The sequence below is a fragment of the Hypanus sabinus genome, unplaced genomic scaffold (assembly GCF_030144855.1).
Source record: "Hypanus sabinus isolate sHypSab1 unplaced genomic scaffold, sHypSab1.hap1 scaffold_1492, whole genome shotgun sequence".
Lineage (NCBI taxonomy): Eukaryota > Metazoa > Chordata > Chondrichthyes > Myliobatiformes > Dasyatidae > Hypanus > Hypanus sabinus.
In genome coordinates this window covers 3,480-22,546 of record NW_026779567.1, presented here as the reverse complement: position 1 = coordinate 22,546, position 19,067 = coordinate 3,480, and the positions used below count along the sequence as shown (strand labels likewise).

At 46.0% G+C, this 19,067-nt stretch overlaps 1 protein-coding gene across 1 annotated transcript in view; it reads left to right on the top strand.

Moving 5' to 3' along the window:
* Positions 1–18,339, top strand: part of LOC132387044 (NACHT, LRR and PYD domains-containing protein 12-like) — a 48,348-nt gene extending 30,009 nt beyond the window's left edge. Inside the window, 11 exon segments of the mRNA XM_059959418.1 lie at positions 3,619–3,711; positions 4,562–4,728; positions 5,641–5,812; positions 5,912–5,977; positions 12,118–13,840; positions 15,965–16,051; positions 16,181–16,351; positions 16,506–16,676; positions 17,222–17,392; positions 17,527–17,694; positions 18,007–18,339. Coding sequence (XP_059815401.1) covers positions 3,651–3,711; positions 4,562–4,728; positions 5,641–5,812; positions 5,912–5,977; positions 12,118–13,840; positions 15,965–16,051; positions 16,181–16,351; positions 16,506–16,676; positions 17,222–17,392; positions 17,527–17,694; positions 18,007–18,094 — 3,045 coding nt within the window. The 5' untranslated portion in view covers positions 3,619–3,650 and the 3' untranslated portion in view covers positions 18,095–18,339.
* The last annotated feature ends 728 nt before the right edge of the window (positions 18,340–19,067 follow it).

Here is a 19,067-nt window from a genome sequence, read left to right as displayed (position 1 = left end):
TATAAAAAAATGCAGGACTTGCACGTTCCACCCCACCACAAGAAGACCAATGCTATTCTACCCTTTATACGAAAAAATAATTTGTCAGCGGAGGCAGTGGAAAGTTTCAAATCTGTTGTAAAAGCACTTTTCGATCAGGATTGGTTTTCCACCTTCCCCCCAGGTTTTTTTACAAGGTGAGGGCAAGGGTGCTGGGAGAGGACCCACAAGCTGGACACAAACACGTCTCTTTTGGTTCAATAAAATAGCGTTTATTGCTCGCTACACAGAGAAACGGGAAATCGAGTAGGTCAAGGGGAACACGAACTTTGGGCTAGGAAGCTAGGGACCGCGGACCTGGAAACTGGGGACGTGGATCGTCGCGGCCATGACTGGGACCCTGGGCTTGGAGACAGGGAACTTGGATTGCCGCGGACCTTGGGCCTGGAAACTAGGGCCTTGAATCGCCCCAGCCAGAGACGTGGACACTTGGACCTGACACACCGAGCCAGGACTCCGCTTTCAGGTCAGGTATCGAGCCGGGACTGTTCTTCGAGGGCTGGACACGGAACATCGAGCCAGGACTCCCACCTTCAAACTCACCCCTGGCAGTTGAGCTTGCCCGGACCCACCCTGGCGAAGGAAGGCGAATTTCCGGCACTGCAATGTGGGGGTGGATAACCCTGACCTGTGGCGGCGACGGTGACTTGCTAATGCTTCATAACGCTCTCGCCCCGAACAGCTAAAACGAGGGGCTTATAAGCTGCCGGTTTGGGTCAAATGTAAATTACCCTAATGGCCAAGCTCAAGGGACACGTGAAACGGGATTAGAAGCGAATGAGGAGTCAATGGTCCGGATTATAATGCAACCAAACTAAATTTAAAGGGGAACGGATCCGGACCATGCCCTTTATTTTGATACGTGCTATGTACCTGTTGTATCCGCCTCTCCCATCGTCACTGCCAGTGCTTCCCACACACCCACCAAACAATGTTAAAAAAAACTTACCCCTGACATCTTCCTTGCACTTACCTCCAAGCACATTAATACTATGCTCCCTCTTTTTATCCATTTCAACACTGGGAAAAAGCCTCTGGCTATCGATGCAACAAATCCCTCATCTTATGCATCTCTGTCAGGCCACATCTCATCCTGCGTTGCTTCAAGGAGAAAAGGCGAAGTTCACTCAAACTATTCTTATCAGACATGCTCCCCAATCCAGTCAACATCCTTGTAAATATCCTCTATGCGCTCTCTATAGCATCCATACTGTTTCCTGTAGAGAGGTGACCAGAAGTGAACACAGTACCCCCCAAAAGGAGTGTAATCAAGGTCATATATAGCTGTAACATTACCTCACGCTCTTGAACTCAATCCCATGGCTGATGAATGTCAACACACCATATGATTTCTTAACAACACTGTCACCGTGGGCAGCAGCTTTAGGTGTTCTATCGACACAGAACCCAAGATCTTACTGATCCTTCACTTTGCCAAGCGTCTTACCATTAATATTTACTGTCTTCAAATTTTAACTACCGAACTGACCCACTTCACGCTTCTCAGTATTGAACTCCATCTGCCACTTCTCTGCCCAGTTCTGCATCCTATCGAAATTGCACTGTAATATCTGACAACCCTGCAGACGATCCACAACACTCCCAACTTTTGTGTCATCAGCAAACTTACTAACCCATCCTTCAACTTTCTCATCCAAGTCATTTGTAAAAATCACAAAGAGAATGGGTGAACACTATTTGTCACCATCATTCATGCAGAATACAAACCATCTACAACCGTCCTTTGCCTTCTGTGTGCATGCCTGTTCTGGATTCACAAAGCAATGTCTCCTTGGATTACATACTCATTATTTTCTGAATGAGCTTTCAATGGGAAACCTCAGCTAACCTCTTAATGAAATCCATATACAGTACTTTCACTGCTCTACCTTCATCAATGTGTTTTTTTACATCCTCAAAGAACTCAATCAGGTTCATAAAGCATGACCTGCCCTCGGCAAAGCTATGCTGACTATCCCTAATCAGATTATGCCTGTCCAAATGTTCATAAACCCTCTCAGGATCTTCTCCAAAACTTGTCCACAACTGAAGTAAGACTCACTGGTCTATAATTTCCTGGGTTATCTCTATTCCACGTCTTGAACAAGGGGACAAGATTTGCAACCTTCAATCCTCTGGTAATTCTCCCATCCCTATTGATGATGAAAAGATCATCACCAGAGGCTCAGTAATCTCCTCCCTTGGTTCCCGTAGTAGCCTGGCGTATATCTCATCCAGTCCCGGCAACTTATCAAACTTGATGAATTTCAAAAGCCCCAGCACATCCTCTTTCTTAAAGTCTATGTACTCAAGTGTTTCAGTCCACTGTAAGTCATCCCCACAACGTCCAAGGTCCTTTTCACCTGTGAATAATGAAGCAAAGTATTCATTAATTACATCAGAATATTTTAAATGATCGGCTGATTGAGAAACATCTGTTGAGGATGCGGCAGTGAATTCTAACCAAACTAATGTGCGTTGCCTGGTACGCCACGGATTTGTTATGGCGTCCTCTCAGCTCCAGCGATGATTGTTGCAAATGTCGGTGATATGTACTCAATCCTTTCTTAGCAATCAGCAAACATACAATCTTGAAGCGATGAAACTGAAGTATACCCAAGTATAAGTCCAGCGTGTTTGAGATAATAATAACAACAGAGATGACTTCCGTCAGTCCCCAGCTGTGTACCGCACAGAATAAAGAACAAATGTATAACTGATTCCCTTTGCGTTTCTGATACAGGGGCTTCCACCTGAAATATTCACATACTGTATGTCTTGTTGAATAATTCCAGCATTTTGTTTTATATATGTCAAATATTCTTTTCCAAACTTGCTGTTTCGGATATATTGTGGGTCTACATTGTGCTTAACAAGGTGCCATGTAATTGTCTGATAATAGGTGATATGGTCAAAGAAATCGTGACCGAGTTTATGTGATAATAATGGTCTTAAAGTCCTGCCAGAGAAAATGTGGTGGTTCAGGACAAGATGTTGTAATGGTATATGTGGCATTACATTGTTTGGGATGTCAGAGTGTCTCTGTATAGACTCAACCCGTGTATTGCCATAGGTGTCAATGCCAGGGGATGTTAAACTGAAAGGGTGAGAATCAGGTATGACTGAGAAATCTGTATAATTCAGTGACGAGAGGAGTAGATGTCCCTTTGGTCAGCAGAAATGATTCACCCCACACTGCTGTAACAGCTGTCCATTACTCTCCATAGCGCCACCAGTGGTAGGAGGACCAAAGCAGTGGGCGCTCTCTGCTCAGTCTGGCTTGTCATTCCATTGACACATCACTGCCAGTCCAGGATACAAGACTGGTTCCTAAAAGCGAATTGCCTGCAATATAGCGAGAAGATACCCTGGAGAAACCTGGTCCAGTGTACAGTCCATGGAGGGAGTGGAAATGGACATTGTGAGACTGTGGGTGGATGGGCGCAGGTGGACCAGGCCCTGTCAAGGCTTCAGTGGACAGGTCCAAGATGTTTGGAGGTGTTTGACTCTGTTTAAAAACAAAACGGGGTACTCCTTTAAACCCCAATTAATATCTGACCCACTTTTTGTTTGTTACAGAGCATCAAAAACTGATCACACCTGTCCTCAAAATGAGTCAAGCTCCGAGCAGTGGAGGAGATCCAGTGAAGTCACCATCGGGAAAGGACACGGGCATGTTGTCGAATTATTTTAATTTATAAATACTCTGCTGAGTCTGCGTCTGGGTTTAATTCATAGCGGCATTTCACAAAACTGAGCAGAGAGATGGGAGAGAAGTTAACATCTCCGGGGGAATCACAGACACATGTGGAAGGAGTACAGTTACCGTCTGCTCCTGCTCCTCTAGCAGATTGTGATGCCCATTAAAATAGCGGGTTACTCCAGAAGACAAGACATTCTCCAGATGCTGAAATATTTGGGCAATGAGAAGACACATAATATATTCGCAAAACTCAGTAGGTCAGGCAGCATCCGTGGAGAAGAATAAACATTTGAAGTTTTGGATTAGGACCGCAAGGAATAGAAAGTAATGTGGCAATACCTAGAATTTCTGTCCCCTTATTTCCAGTCCGATGAAGGGCCTTGGCCTGCAATTTTGACCGTTTATTCTCCACCATAGATGCTGCATGACATGCTGAGTACCTCCAGCATTTTGTGAGTTTCTCCAGAGATTTTCCAAGGAAGGGCTTGACCAGGCAGGCAGACAGCCAACCAGAGCAAAGCGGTGGTGATGGGCAGTACCAGGAGAGTGATGGTGATGGCTTACTATATTCTCAGGAATAAGCAGATTCCTTTCCAAACAGAGCGGTATATTCCCGGGGACACGAAAGAGCAGCTTCAACACATGGAACTATACCCTCTCCTATGCCCCTGGCACCACCACAAGCCCATTCCTCCTACCACCTCCCCACCTGCATATGCATATTTTGGACTGAGTTTGGTGGTCTTTAGTTTCCAGAGAGAAAGTTACTGCCCAATATGGCGTCAGTAATTTATTTAATTTCCCCATTGTGCTTCACAGTCCCGTGCTCAGTGATCAGCGAGCTCCTGGCAAGCTGGGACGATTTCCAGCTGCTGCAGTTGACGGACTTCTACCGGGACAGGCTGGAGCTGGCGATGGAAGGAGGGGTGCACGGAGTGAGTCTGGCGTTAACGGCCGATAATCAGTTCAGTGGAGAGGAACATCGGGTGAGTGGAAGGGGGAATGGGTTTGAATTTTCACACATCACAGGACTGATGGGTGTTGGAGCTCTGACTCATCGGATATTAAATTAGACAAAAGAACAACTGGGAAACAAATACTGTACATGCAATCGCACACATGTGAATCTGAACCAGTGATAGAAAGGGGTGAAGAGACCACGTGGACTGCTGGGTAGCTGCTCAGTGTTCAGAGTGAGTTGAGCAAGTAACAGTTGTGTGTGCTTACAGTATGAAATGGAAGTATGACGGGAGGTTTCGGTTTGGGAATAACATGCAGCATGGCGGCAGGATGTCAGTGAGAACCAGGGCATCACCTGTGGGTGCCAGAGGAGCTCGAGTGTGCCCTGTTCTGGGTGGAGATGATTGTGTTACGATCTGCAACTCCAAACTGTGTGGATCGGGGAATACTGCACTGTTGTAATGTGTAATCACAGAATAAACCTCCACTGGAAAAGGCAAAGGAAAGGTGTCAAGTGTCAGCCAGTAATCCGCTATCACTGGCAGATTGAGGAGATGAATCATATCACCTTTTGTGCAACTTCCCTGCGATTGTCCACTCCGTTGTAAAAACCCTCCTGTTTTATTTCTTCATCTGTGATCGTTATTTTATGATTTCTGTTTTACACCGTCAAATCCAGTGAGGAGTTATTTATGGATTTGGAGCCACGTCAATGAAGCGGTCACAGACCAGCCAGGATCTCATTGACTGGTGGACCAGGTTCACGGTGAATGTCCCTCCCTGTGCTTTGTACTCAGAATGTACAGTCCATGTCCAGGCAGGTTCAGCACCCGTCCGGGTGACTGCTCAGTCTGATCCCGTTACACAGCACATCATTTACTTCTCATTCTCTGTGTGAATCTGTCAGTCCCCAATATGTTCACCGTTACTCTTCACAGAAAATCTCTGATCTCGCTGATAAGGGAGAGCGGGCGGACAGTTCTAAACTCCTCCTGAGCCTGGTGATGGAGAAAGGCTCCCGTGCCCAGAGGGTGATGTGGGAAACCTTTGTGAAAATGCGGATTGGTGTCCCAAATTTGGACAAAATACTGAAGGAAATACAGATATATGGTGAGATAACATCAGACATTAATTTAAATTTGGATCGCAACACAGCTCACTTTACAATTTTACGAAAATGATTTCCTCAATTTGTTTAAATTCAATCAGGTTGTGATCCCTCCCATCGACCAAATCCCGGTCAACTTTTACAAGAGGTTCTCAGTGAGCTGAAAGGTAAGTGAATGTGCTTTGAACATTGAAGATTATAACACTGGAATAAGCCATAAGGCAAATAATATTGTTCCGAAAGAGCTAAGATGTAAATCAAACATATCAATCACTAACCTATCCCTCCTACACCATGTCCCTATGCCTCCATCCTTCTTACATCCATGTGCCTGTCCAAACGTCTCTTAAAAGCTTTTAATAATTTGCCTCTATCATCTTACAGGGCAATGTGTTCCAGGCAACCACGACTCTCTGATTATCCCTGACATCCCCATTCATTCTGCACACTCTCAACTTCAAAGTATTCCCTCTGGTATTAGACATTTCAACCGCGACAAACCAATTCTCTCTGTCTACTCTATCTATGCCTCCCATAATGTTGTCTACCTGTGTCTGAGCTTCCCTCAGCCTCTGATGATCCAGGGAAAACAAACTAATTTTATCCTGCCTCTCATGATAGCACACGCCCTCTGAACCAGGCAGTATCCTGGTAAACCTCTTCTGCTCCCTCTCTAAAGCGTCACAATCCCTCCGGTAGTGGGGTGATCAGAGTGTTACGCACTGGTCCAGACAAGGCCTAAGCAGAGTTCATCAAGTTGAAACTTGACCTCTGTCTCCACCAGCGGTTGTAATTTGGGCAGGGCCTCTAAGTTGTTCCGCCATGCGGATCTGACCATGTAAATGTTGGCACTGTGACAGGGAGCACAGAGAGCACAGGGAAACGTGTTTGGTAGAGGGAGAGTTTTTAAAGGACATTTGAGTAAAGGGACAGAGATCTGCCGAGTTTGAGGAAAGTGGTCAGACCGCTCTGGGGCCTGCAAATACAGATCTCTCCACCGGAGTCTGAGTGGAGAAGGGGGCGATCTGGAGAAAGGAAAAAAACATAAACAACTTATATTTCCTCACACCAAAAAGTCAAAACCTTCCCTTGTCAGCCAGTGCCCCTCCTGAACAGCCTCACCCTTAACCAGTTTCTAAAATCCCCCGGTTCCTGCAGATTATCGTTTCTTAGAGTTGGGTGTCACTGAAATTCCAGTCACAGAATAGTAATAATAGCATCACTTTAATTAGAAAACCGGGTAACATCCCAACTGGTCTGTTCAACCACAGAGTAGCATATGAACACACTGTGTTCACATATACACTCCCTAGTACAATCACTGCTACAGTATAACAGAGGGTGAGACTGGGGGACATATTCCTCAGCTCAGTCCACAGAAGCTGAAATTCCTGTCTGCCGGTGTTGTGTGATGGACACTGTGGGAGGGTGAGAAATGGGAATTAGGACAGGGAAACCCAGGGTTGTGGGATCGCGGCAAGAAAATTGCAAAGGACTGAAAATATCTATAAATAGTATTGCAATTAGTTATATTGTGACCATTTGGATTGGAAACTTCACTACATCCATAAGCCCGTCTTGTCTGTGAAAACGGAGCCCGGGGCAGTGCATGGGCTCAGAGATTGTGAGGCTTCATCACTGCAGACTGAGTTAGATCACCCAACTGCACATTTAACAGAGGAAAGAGCGTAGGAAAGACAAATATCACAAAACATATTAATATTGCATCAGCTCATGTTTTATCTGATTATTAGAAACTTTTAATAGAAATATAAGGAATCCTGGACAGAACCCTGGTTCAGTCTCTCTCATTTACACAAACAAATCGCAAAGACGATAATTTAAATATGGGTCCATTGATAGAAGCTTACAAACTACTCAAGTCCCTGTCACCACTGTTAATGCTGTTCCAGTTCACATCCGGTCAATGAAACCCCTCAGTTTCCCTGCACCATGGATTTGGTAAATTGCTGCAACCCTGTTCTTCACTTTTCCTCAAGTTGTTTGCCGAGAGAGCAGACACAACTGTGAAATATGGACTGTTCCAGAGAGATGTTGAATATATCTGTCAGCAACTCAGTTAGCTGGGCTGCCCAGTCTTTCAGAACCCCACCTGGTATATTATCGGGCCCTGCAGTTCTGGATGGGTTGACTCTGGTCAGGGTCGTCCTCACCTCAGCTTCAGCCAGACAGAGTATCGACTGATTATTGAAGAACATAATTTCTGCCACTGTCACATTCTCTAAAGTAAGTATGTCCACAATCACTGTTTTACTACGCTCCCCATCACAGCCGAATACATTGAATGGAGACCCCACACATACACAGGGTCAGGAGCCCACACAGGGTCCTGACACACTGTGAGATCCCACACACCTCTATTATGGTCCTGACAGACTGTGAGATCAGATTTATTAGGGAGATGAATGTAAATGAACCCCTAGGAGGAATCTAGGGACTGCATAAATGAAAAGGAAATGCAATATAATGTAGCGAAAGTGAGTGGGAACTTAGTTGATTGGGAAACTTTTAAAATCTAACAAAAGGCAACAAAAAACATGAAGAAAGCGAAAGAATTGAAATTATCGGCAAACACACAGAAAATGATGGAGAAACTCAACAGACCAGACAGCATCTATGGAGAAAATGCAGTCAACGTTTCGGCCTGAGAAAATCCGGTGGGACTGGAGATAAAACGCTGAGGAGTCGGGTTGAAAGGTGGAGGGCGGGGGTGGGGGGGGAGAGAGAAACGCCAGGTGGTAGGTGAAACTTTGAAGGGGAGGGATGAGCGAAGAGCTGGGAGGTTGTTTAATGAAAGAGACAGAAGGCCATGGAGAAAAGGAAAAAAAGGGGGTGGGGAGAACACCAGAGGGAGGGGTAGATGATCTCGGTGTGGCCTCTTGTACATCGGTGAGACACGACGTAGACTGTGAGACCGAGCATCTACGCTGTGTCCGCCAGAACAAACGGGATCTCCAGAGGCCACCCATTTTATTTCCACTTCCCATTCCCATTCCAATATGTCAATCAATGGCCTCTTCCAATCTCGGGATAAGGTCACACTCAGGTTGGAGGAACACCACCTTATGTTCCGTTTGGGTAGCCTCCAACCTGATGGCATGAATATCGATTTCTCAATCTTCCAGTGAAGCTTCCGCTCCCCCTTCACCGTTCCCCATGCCCTCGTACTTCTCTCGTGTTATCTCCTTGCCACCTTTCTTCCAGGGCCTTCTGTCTCTATCAAGAATCAACTTCCTAGCGCTTTGCTTCATCCCTTCCCATCCAAGTTTCACCTATCGCCTGACATTTCTCTCCTCCCCCCACCCCAGCTTTCAAATCTTCTCCTCAGCCTTTTACCTCCAGTCCCGCTGACGGATCTCGGCCCAAAACGTCAACTGTCCCATAGATGCTGCCTGGCCTGCTGAGTTCCTCCAACAGTCTGTGTGTGTTGCTTGGATTTCCAGCATCTGCAGATTTTCTCTTGTTTGTGAAACTATAGGCCAGTTAGCCTAACCGAAGTGATTGGGAAACTGTTGGAGACTATAAATTATTTTAAATTTCTGGGATTGCACATACGGATTGCTATGTTTACTCTGATTGCAAATTTAGATGGAGACGTAACGTAACGATTTTTACTCCTCATGTATGTGAAGGATGTAAGAAATAAAGTCAATTCCATTCAATTATTAATGTTCAGGTTTCGAGGTATTTAGAGCCTAATGATAAAATAAGTCAAAATCAAGATAATTTATATGAAGGCAAATCTTGCTTTACGAATTTGCTAGAGTTCATTGAATAAATACGAAGCAGGGTGTACAAAGGAGAGGCAGAGGATCTCGTTTACTTGGATTTCAGAAGGCGTTTGATATGTTGCCATACATGAGGCTGCTTAACAAGATAAACTCCAACGGCGTTACAGGAAAGATACTGGCATGGACAGCGGAATGGCCGACAGGCAGGGGGCAGCAAGTGGGAATAAAAGGAATCTTTTCTGGTTGGCTGCCGGCTTTCCTCAGGGGTCAGTATTGGGTCCGCTACTTTTCAAATTGTTTGTTAATGATTTAGATCATGGAACTGATGGTTTTGTGGCAAAGGTTACAGATCATACGAAGATAGGTGGAGGGATCGGTATTTCTGAGGGAGCAATGCGATTGCAGCAAGACTTAGACAAATTAGAAGAATGGACAAAACCTGGCAGATGGACTACATTGTTGGAAAGCATATGATAATGCATTTTGGTAAAAGGAACGATACTACAGACTGTAATCTAAACGGGTTGAATGTTTAAACATCCGAGTTTAATGTGGCATTATGCTGGCATCAATGTTGTGGGCCGAAGGGCCTATTCCTGTGCTGTTCTATGTTCTAAGCAGGACCTGTGACAGCTGAAATCCTGAACCACCTGCTACCAAAGTTCCTCTGTCTCTGCTCTCTTCTACACCACCCGACCTGTAATCGGCATGGTTTTCAAACTTGTATTTCAAGTCACAGACCGGTAGCATCTCCCCTTTCTCCCCTTTCCACAGAAGTTGTCTGATCTGTACTCACATCTACACTCCAGTCCTTCTACAGCTGTGCTGCAGAGGACAGGCCAACATGCTGCATATCTGTGGCGGACTGAAAGGCCCTACAACGGGTTGTCAAAACTGCCCAGTGCATCACCGGCACCCCCAGCCTACCTTCTATCAGGGACGTACATACAGAAAGGCTCCGGAAAAGGGCCAGCAGCATCAGGAGGGTTACCACCTATCCTGGTATGGGCAGTTTGCCCCTCTCCGGTGAGGGGGCAGACTACATAGCATTAACAGACGGGCAACCAGACTCAAATTCAGTAACTTTTCCCAAGCAGTAAGACTGATCAACACCTCCAACTGTCAAAGGCGGATCGACCCGATGCAATAACGCAAGGTACCATGAATTCAATAAAACCATAATATGGGGGGAGTTACAGATGTTCTCCCAAAGAGACACTGACCTCCCCCGAACACAATTCCACACAATTTATAACAGCAATCATTACAGGAAATATTATAATTACTTGAGTTAATACAGTTTTAGAATAATTTCAATCTCATGCTAAGATACAATTAGATGTAAAATCATTATTGGTTAGTTATAATTATTCTTGCCAAGGCCAGCCTGGATGCAGCCAAACTTGCTCATATTGGTAACTCCCCCTGACATTTCCCCCTGCTCTCGAACATGATGTCCCATATTTAGTTATGCCTTAAGATGTCCATTCAATCATACCATACCCATATTTAGTTATGCTAAGCACTTTTACCGAACATGCCTAGTGCGTCACCTGTTGCCGGGTGGAGTTCCTTTCTGACTGATCAGTAACATAAGGTACCTATAAGACTATTGTTCATAAGCTAATCATACCCCTTAATCCATTCCCCCATCTACCTATCCTTCTACCTAAGTTTACCTTTCCCTTCATCACACAGACTAAGCCTCCTCTCCATAACTGACAACCCCCACTCCACCACCACCACCTGAGTTCAGAGTGACTCCTGTACCGTATATATTTATATTTATTGTGTTTTCCATTGTGTTCTTTATCTGAGTTTCCTGTGCTACATCAGATCCAGAATAACAATTATTTCCTTCCCCTTTTCACTTGTGTATCTTCAATCTTGAATCTTTTGAGTATTTGCAACATGGACACTTTCGGAGACACCAGACTGCAGATCTGCATCTCGAACCATTTTCTGGAGGAACTCAGTAAGCTGAGCAGCATCTGTGATGATAGGGGGTGGGGGGGGGATTGTCTGCATTCTCTGTCAAGATGCTGACTATCTCAATCCCCTGAGCAAGACAGTGACATTTTCTCCCCCAACAACTCCCACCCACAGTGCAGGAGCTAATCAACAAATATACTTTGTGCTTTGAATCAGTGACGGTATGAGGGGGAGCTGTGGTTACCAGGCCTGTTCCTTTGACGGAATGCCCACAACCCTTTTCTCCATCTCCATATCAAACATCGGGCTTTCAAAGTTCCTCCACAGGAACGAAGATAGCTCTGGGTAATCGTTGTTTTCCAGTACAGGACAGTCGGGGGTCAGTAAACTACCAGGGCAATACGCATCTTCACACCACAATTAATCTGGAAATGTGATGATCTGGTGTTTATCTGGACCAGGCCTCTCTATCCAGTCAGGAGTCTGTTAATTGAATTTACTGTACGAGCCTCCATTGATGAATCCAATTAATGAAATAGCTTTGAACTAATTCTTGAGTACTTAAATACTGAGTTCTGAATTGAGGCATCTAAAAGTTTGTCCACTGTCTGTTCCCATTGAAGATGCTCAACAGAAACACAAGGAGGCTCTGCGGGCACAAACTGAAACACTGAGAGTGAGCACAATCCTGATGAGGGAGAAGGTGAAGGTTTTCCAACTGGTTGATCGATACGCTGAGCTCACGGTCATTTCTACTGTTCGAGATCGGACACTGGTGGAACATGAGCTGCTGGCAAGAGGCAGAGACCACGAGGAGTGGAGAGAGAAATATCTCCGTGGAGAGCTGGAAAAACTCGGGACTGAAACATTGTTCCAGAGCAGTAACTCCAAATCTGGGAGCTCGGCAGCAGTGGCTGGAGCCCCGGGGATCGGGAAAACAACGATGGTACAAAAAATTGTTTACGACTGGGCCACAGGGAAAATATACCAACAATTCCAGTTTGTGTTCAGTTTCAAATTCCGGGATTTAAACTCCATTAACCGTCAAACAAGCCTGATGGAACTGATTCTGGATCAGTATCCTTACTTTGGGAATATCCTGAGAGAGGTCTGGAAGAACCCAAAGAGATTGCTGTTTATATTTGATGGTTTGGATGAATTCAAGCACAGAATCGATTTTGCTGACAGTCAGAGAGACACAGAACGCAAGCACCAGTGCCCAGATCCCGAGTGCTGGTGTGAAGTGTCTGACATTGTGTACAGTTTAATCCAGGGCAAGCTGCTCCCAGGGTGTTCAGTGCTGGTGACCACCCGCCCCACTGCGTTACATTTATTGGAAAAGGCTGAGATCAGTGTCTGGGCTGAAATCCTGGGATTTGTTGGTGAGGAACGGTAGCAATATTTCATCAGGCATTTTGAAGATCAGACGGTGGCTGCAGCTGTTTTCAAATACATGCAGGAGAACGAGATCCTGTACACCATGAGCTACAACCCCTCCTACTGCTGGATCCTCGCTCTGGCATTGAGCCCCTTCTTCACACAAAATGTCAGGGACCCGCAGAAAGTTCCCAAGACCATCACCCAACTGTACTCCTACTATATTTACAACATCCTGAAAAACCACGGCCGAGAGATCGAGAACCCCCATGAAGTGTTACTCAGGGTTGGTCAGATGGCCTTCAGAGGAGTGTCCGAGAAGATTGTGTTTACAGATGGAGATTTGATCAAGTACAATCTGCAGCCTTCCCAGTTCCTGTCCGGGTTCTTGATGGAGCTTTTGGAGAGGGAGGATTCTGGCCGGTGCGAGGTGTACACATTCCCACACCTCACCATCCAAGAGTTTATAGCTGCAGTTGCACAATTCCTGACTATACATCCCGGAGATATCCTGAAATTTCTCACTGAAGCCCACAAGACGACAGATGGGCGATTTGAGGTATTTCTCCGTTTTATTGCTGGTCTCTCCTCCCCACTGACAGCTCGGGGCCTGGAGGAGTTTCTGGGTCCATTTCCTCATCAAACAAGCTGCCGGGTGATTGACTGGGTGAGGGAGGAGGTTAAACGCCAGAGTGGTAACACGAGGAGCGAAGCTGGTAAAAGGAGCCTCCTGAACACATTACACTACCTGTTTGAGTCTCAAAATCGTGGGCTGGCTCAGGCCATACTGGGATCTGTGGAAACACTTTCATTCAGTCGAATGTTACTGACCCCGATTGACTGCGCGGTCCTGTCTCATGCCATCGGAATCTGTGATACAATAAAACATCTCGACCTTTTGGACTGCCACATTCAGTGTGAAGGAAACCAGCGGCTGGGGCCCGGGCTGCACAAGTGCCAGGAGTTGAGGTAACTTGATTTGTCTCTCATTCTGTACTGCGATACTGTTCCATTGTGTTATTTCAATGTTAAGGAATTTGCATGAAACTGTAGTGAATCAGATAGTAAAGAACTCTGTCAAATGAGCAGGGGATCTGTCAGTAATTCCCCAAAGTCAGGAAGGTTCTGTGGTTTCTTTGTGAGGGGATGTTAGACTTCATCAGATCAGTGAACAATGGCCATTAGTTTAATGGTCGTAAATGACAGGGATGGCAGTGTTTTTGCTGCCTGTGACACGTCCATTGACAAAGCCCATGTCACTGTTTCTGTCACCCAGACCAACACTGATTGCAGCAGGTGGTTTGGAGACTTACACCCACTTCCCCTGGAAGGTCAGTGTGCTGTCCCAGTGAAAGCGATTGTCTCCCCCTTCCCATGTGTGACCTTCACCATAACTCCACCTGGGTCATTTTGCTCTTTACCACTATATACCCAGACTTCACGTGGCCATCTCCTCTCCGATTGTGGGCCTCAGTTCAGGACAACCTTTCCCGTGCAATATACGTCCAGATCACCTCCCTAGTGGGACAGAGAGACAGATACTTCATTGATCTAAAAGGGAATTACAGTGTTACAGTGGCATTAGAAGTGCACAAACATGTAAGTATACAAATATGAGAAGAGAAGCAGAAAAGAATAAAAATTAAACAACTGAAACAGTCTAACAGGAGAGAGTAATCACATCCCCGGCTATAGATTGACTTATTATAGAGTCTAATGACCGAGGGTAAAGATGACCTCATATAGCGCTTTTTGGAACAGCATAGTTGTCTTAGTCTAGTACTCAGAGTACCCCTATATTCAGCCAAGGTGACATGCAGAGATGGAGAAACATTGCCCAGAACTGCCAGGATTTTCCGAAGGGTCCTTTGTTCTACCACAGCCTCCATGTGTCTAGTCTGACTCCTATAACACTGTCAGCATTTCTGTTCAGTTTATTGATCCTGTTGGCATCACCCGCGGTGATGCCATTCTCCAGAACACCATATATAAGAGATTATACTAGTGACACCAGACTGGTAGAACATGTGAAGGAGAGGCCTGCATGCGACAAATGAACGCTATCTCCTCAGGAAGTCGAGGCAACTCTTTCCTTTCTTGTACCCAGCCATGTGTTGGCTCTCCACTCGAGTCTGTCATCCAGGCTCTTGTCCTCACCACATCCACGTTCTCACCATCAGTAGTAACAGGGAGCCGTGAAGGTCTGGTCTTCCTAAGGTATGTCAACATCTCCTTTGTCTTACTGAGTTGAACTGCAGATCATCTTTTCTGATTACTATCCTCCTAAGGGATCTCCGTACCCCATCTCCCATCCTCCTGTGGGATATCACTTCCCTCGTCACGTTCTTCCTTTTAGGATCTCTCTTCCCCATCCGCCTTACTTCTGTGTGATCTATTTCTCTACCTCTTCTTCCTGTTGGGATCTCTCAGCCTCATCCCCCATTCCTTTTAAGAGATCTCCCTCCCCATCCCACTTCCTCCTGAGAGATATCTCTCCCCATCCCCTTTTCCTCCTGAGGGATCTCCTTCCAAATACCCCTTTCTCCTGAGGGATCTCCCTCCCGATCCTCCTTCCTGCTGAGGGATTTCTTTCCCCATTCCCTTCCACCACTGGGATCTCTCTCCCTCACCCCTTCTGCTAGAGGATTCTTTCCAATCCCCCATCATCCTGAGTGATCTCTGTCCCAATTCCCCTTCCTCCTGAGGGATCCCATGCCCCCCAACCCCTTTTCTCCCAAGGGGATCTCACTTTCCCCATATCCTTTCACTCCTGTTGAATCTCTTCCTCGATCATCCCGTTTCCTTTGTTATCTATCTGTTCCAGTGCTTTTACTCTGGTGGAGTCACTTTCACCATCACCTCTGGACATTTTCCCAGCCACAACTCCTCGTTGTGGGAAACAAAATGTGGTAAGTTTACAGGGACAGACCGTCAGACTAAATTACTAACATTCGGTGACTAACCTGGAGCTGAGCAATTCCGATCAGTGATTTATCAGAGGTTTTAATGTTTCCTCATATCTCCAAGTGATGAAAATCCCTCAGACCCACCGTTGGAATCACTTGATTCATCAAATTGTCTGTTTGAGTTTAGACTTGGGTGGAATGAACTGGGAGATTCAGGAGTGGAACTGGTGTCTGCGGCTCTGATGAACCCGGAGTGTAAAATACAGAAACTGTGGTAAGTACCAGACTGTGGGAGATTGTGTTTACCGTCACTGGGTGTCTGACACTGAACATTAATATGATCAGTTGTCAGTACCATCTCCTGTCTCTCTGTGTCCTGCCCCTCACTCTCTCTCATCTCCAGGCTAAACCACGTGGGTATCACCAATTCTGGTGCTGAGGGTCTCATCTCCGCACTCAGTACAAACCGGTCACTGACAGTTCTGAACCTGAGTGGTAATGAACTGGGAGATTCAGGGGTGAAACTGGTGTCTGCGGCTCTGAGGAACCCAGAGTGTAAAACACAGAAACTGGGGTAAGTACCAGACCGTGGGAGATTGTGGTTATAGTCACAGGGTGTCTGACACTGACCGTGAATGTGATCAGTAAATGTGTTTCGATAAACACTGGGGATTTGTACCGTCTCCTTTCTCTCTGTGTCTGTCACTCTCACTCTCTCTCATCTGAAGGCTAAGGGAGGTCAGTCTCACAGATTCTGGTGCCGAGGATCTCTCCTCTTCCCTCAGTACTAACCGATCCCTGATGGAACTGGACCTGAGTCGGAATGAACTGGGAGATTCTGGAGTGAAACTGGTGTCTGCGGCTCTGGGAAATGCAGAGTGTAAGATACAGAAACTGGAGTAAGTATCAGACTGGGAGGTAGTGACACCAGAGATACCACACTTCCCGGCCCCTCCCTGTTTGACCAGCTGCCTTCCAGAAAAAGGTCCAGAACACTAAAAGCCAGAATAAATAGACTGAGGAACAGCTTCTACCCCGGAGCAGTGGCCTCCATCACACCACTCCCACAGAATAATGACTGAAACTGTGAGCACGCACATGCACACACAAGGACTCAAATACTTGCAATAGAGGCACTTTGTGCATTATTGTGATATTCCGGTGCTGCAGCAACTTATTTACTGCTACTTATCTAGTTAATACTGTTTTTCTATTACAGTCTTGTTTTTATCTACCGCTTTACTTAATTGCCTGAGAGGAAGCCAAACAGAGATTCATTGTATCTATGTATAATGACAATAAAGATCATTCATTCATTCATAGTCACTGGTTGCCTGACACTGAATATTAATGTGATCAGTGATTGTGTTGCTGATAAACACTAGGGATCTGTACCGTCCACTATCTCTCTACATCCTTCACCCTCACTCACTCTCATCTCCAGCCTGGACGATGTTGGTCTCGGAGACGCTGGTGCGGAATATCTCGCCTCCGCTCTCAATACAAACAGGTCACTGATGCAGCTGAACCTGAATGGAAATAAACTGGGAGATTCAGGAGTGAAACTGGTGTCTGCAGCTCTGAGGAACCCGGAATGTAAAATACAGACACTGCAGTAAGTACCAAACTGTGGGAGATTGTGCTTACATTCTCCGGGTGTTTGACACTGAACATTAATGTGATCAGTAATAGTGTTACTGATATCGTCTCTTGTCGCTGTGTCTTTCACTCTCATTCTCTCATCTCCAGGCTGCGGGGTGTTGGTCTCACAGATTCCGGTGCTGATGATCTCGTCTCCGCTCTCAGTATGAACTGGTCACTGACAGGGCTAAACCTCGGATGGAACTCACTCAAAGACCGATCTGCTCCCGCTCTCTGCCGCCTCATAGAGACCCTCCCGAATCTGGAGCGGATTGAGTGAGTGTTTGTATTAATATTCAGTGTGGTAAAATATCTGCAGATCCGCGAGATATCTGCCGATACTTGTCTATGAGTGTTGTTGAAAAACTTTTTAAAAATTTATACATTTACGGGATGTGGAATGTGGGCGTCACCAGCTGAGCCAGGATTTATTGCTCATCCACAGTTGCCTTTGAGAAGGTGGTGAGGACTTCTTGAAGCACTGCGGTCCCTATGGTGCGGGTATACCCACAGTCGATTAACCCCAGTCCCTGTTACTGATACTGTTTTATAAGCTGTTTATTTCGCTGAATCGTCCATCTGTTTCAGGCTGCGGTACAATCAGTTCAGTTGGAATGGAAAGGAGGAACTGAGGTCTCTGCAGGAACGCAGACCTGGACTGGACGTGAACCTGTGAACATCTGCTTGTGGGATGGAAAGATTTTACCCTCCCCTTTAATGGCAGCCCTGTAGATTTAACTCCCGATGGTTGTAATGGACCCTGGCTCCAGACAATGCCTCGGCGATGACAGAAGTGATCTGCAGACACGTAGTCCCACATTCCGTGCGGCGGCACAGCTTTCGCTGGATGTCCGGGTGCAGGTTTCGCCAGGGGGACCCTTGGGAATTACACACCGAGGGTTGGGAGTCTGGCCGATATAATACCTCGACGGTGACCCTGGATCTGCAGCAATCTCAGACTCTTCCCTGATGTGTGATTTTATAATCATCAGTTCCCCGATGCAGAATGACGATGAGAAACGGGAGTGATTATTCAACCTGTCACTCGTTGTCACTGGTCAGTTTATTGTGAGTGACTCTCAGTGAATCGGCAGCAGCTTATTTAATCCCCCAAACCGGTAGGACACATGTTGTTTAATACATATTTGACATGATAAAATAAATTAATCTTCCTGTCTTGATGTCTGACTTGAGTTGTATTTGATGCATAGTGACCTGAGGTTACTGCTGCCCCATGAACCACATTCACTGCAACAGTTGTCCTGAGCTCCTCACAGTGGCACAGCACAGTCTCACCTCCAGGCTGAGGGAGGCCAGTCTCACAGTATCGCGTCCCTCTCCCCGTCTCAGAAACTCCTTTCTGAAGAGGAAGGATAAGTGTGAGCAGTTTTTAGTTTCTGTATCCCTCTCACTGGAAGTTTTACCACACATGGTTCCTGGATTCATATGGCAAACAGTGAAATTTACCAGGGGTGGTTCCTCATCTGTCTACACACCTGGAGTTTTACTGAGCATGTTTCCCAGTCTCTGGATTCTCCCTCCACAACACTTGGAGTAATAACTCACAGAATCTGGAGGTGAGGTTGTAAGAATGTCTCTGTTGTTGGCGGTATATTTATTATTTCTTATAAACAGTCCTTGAATTCCAG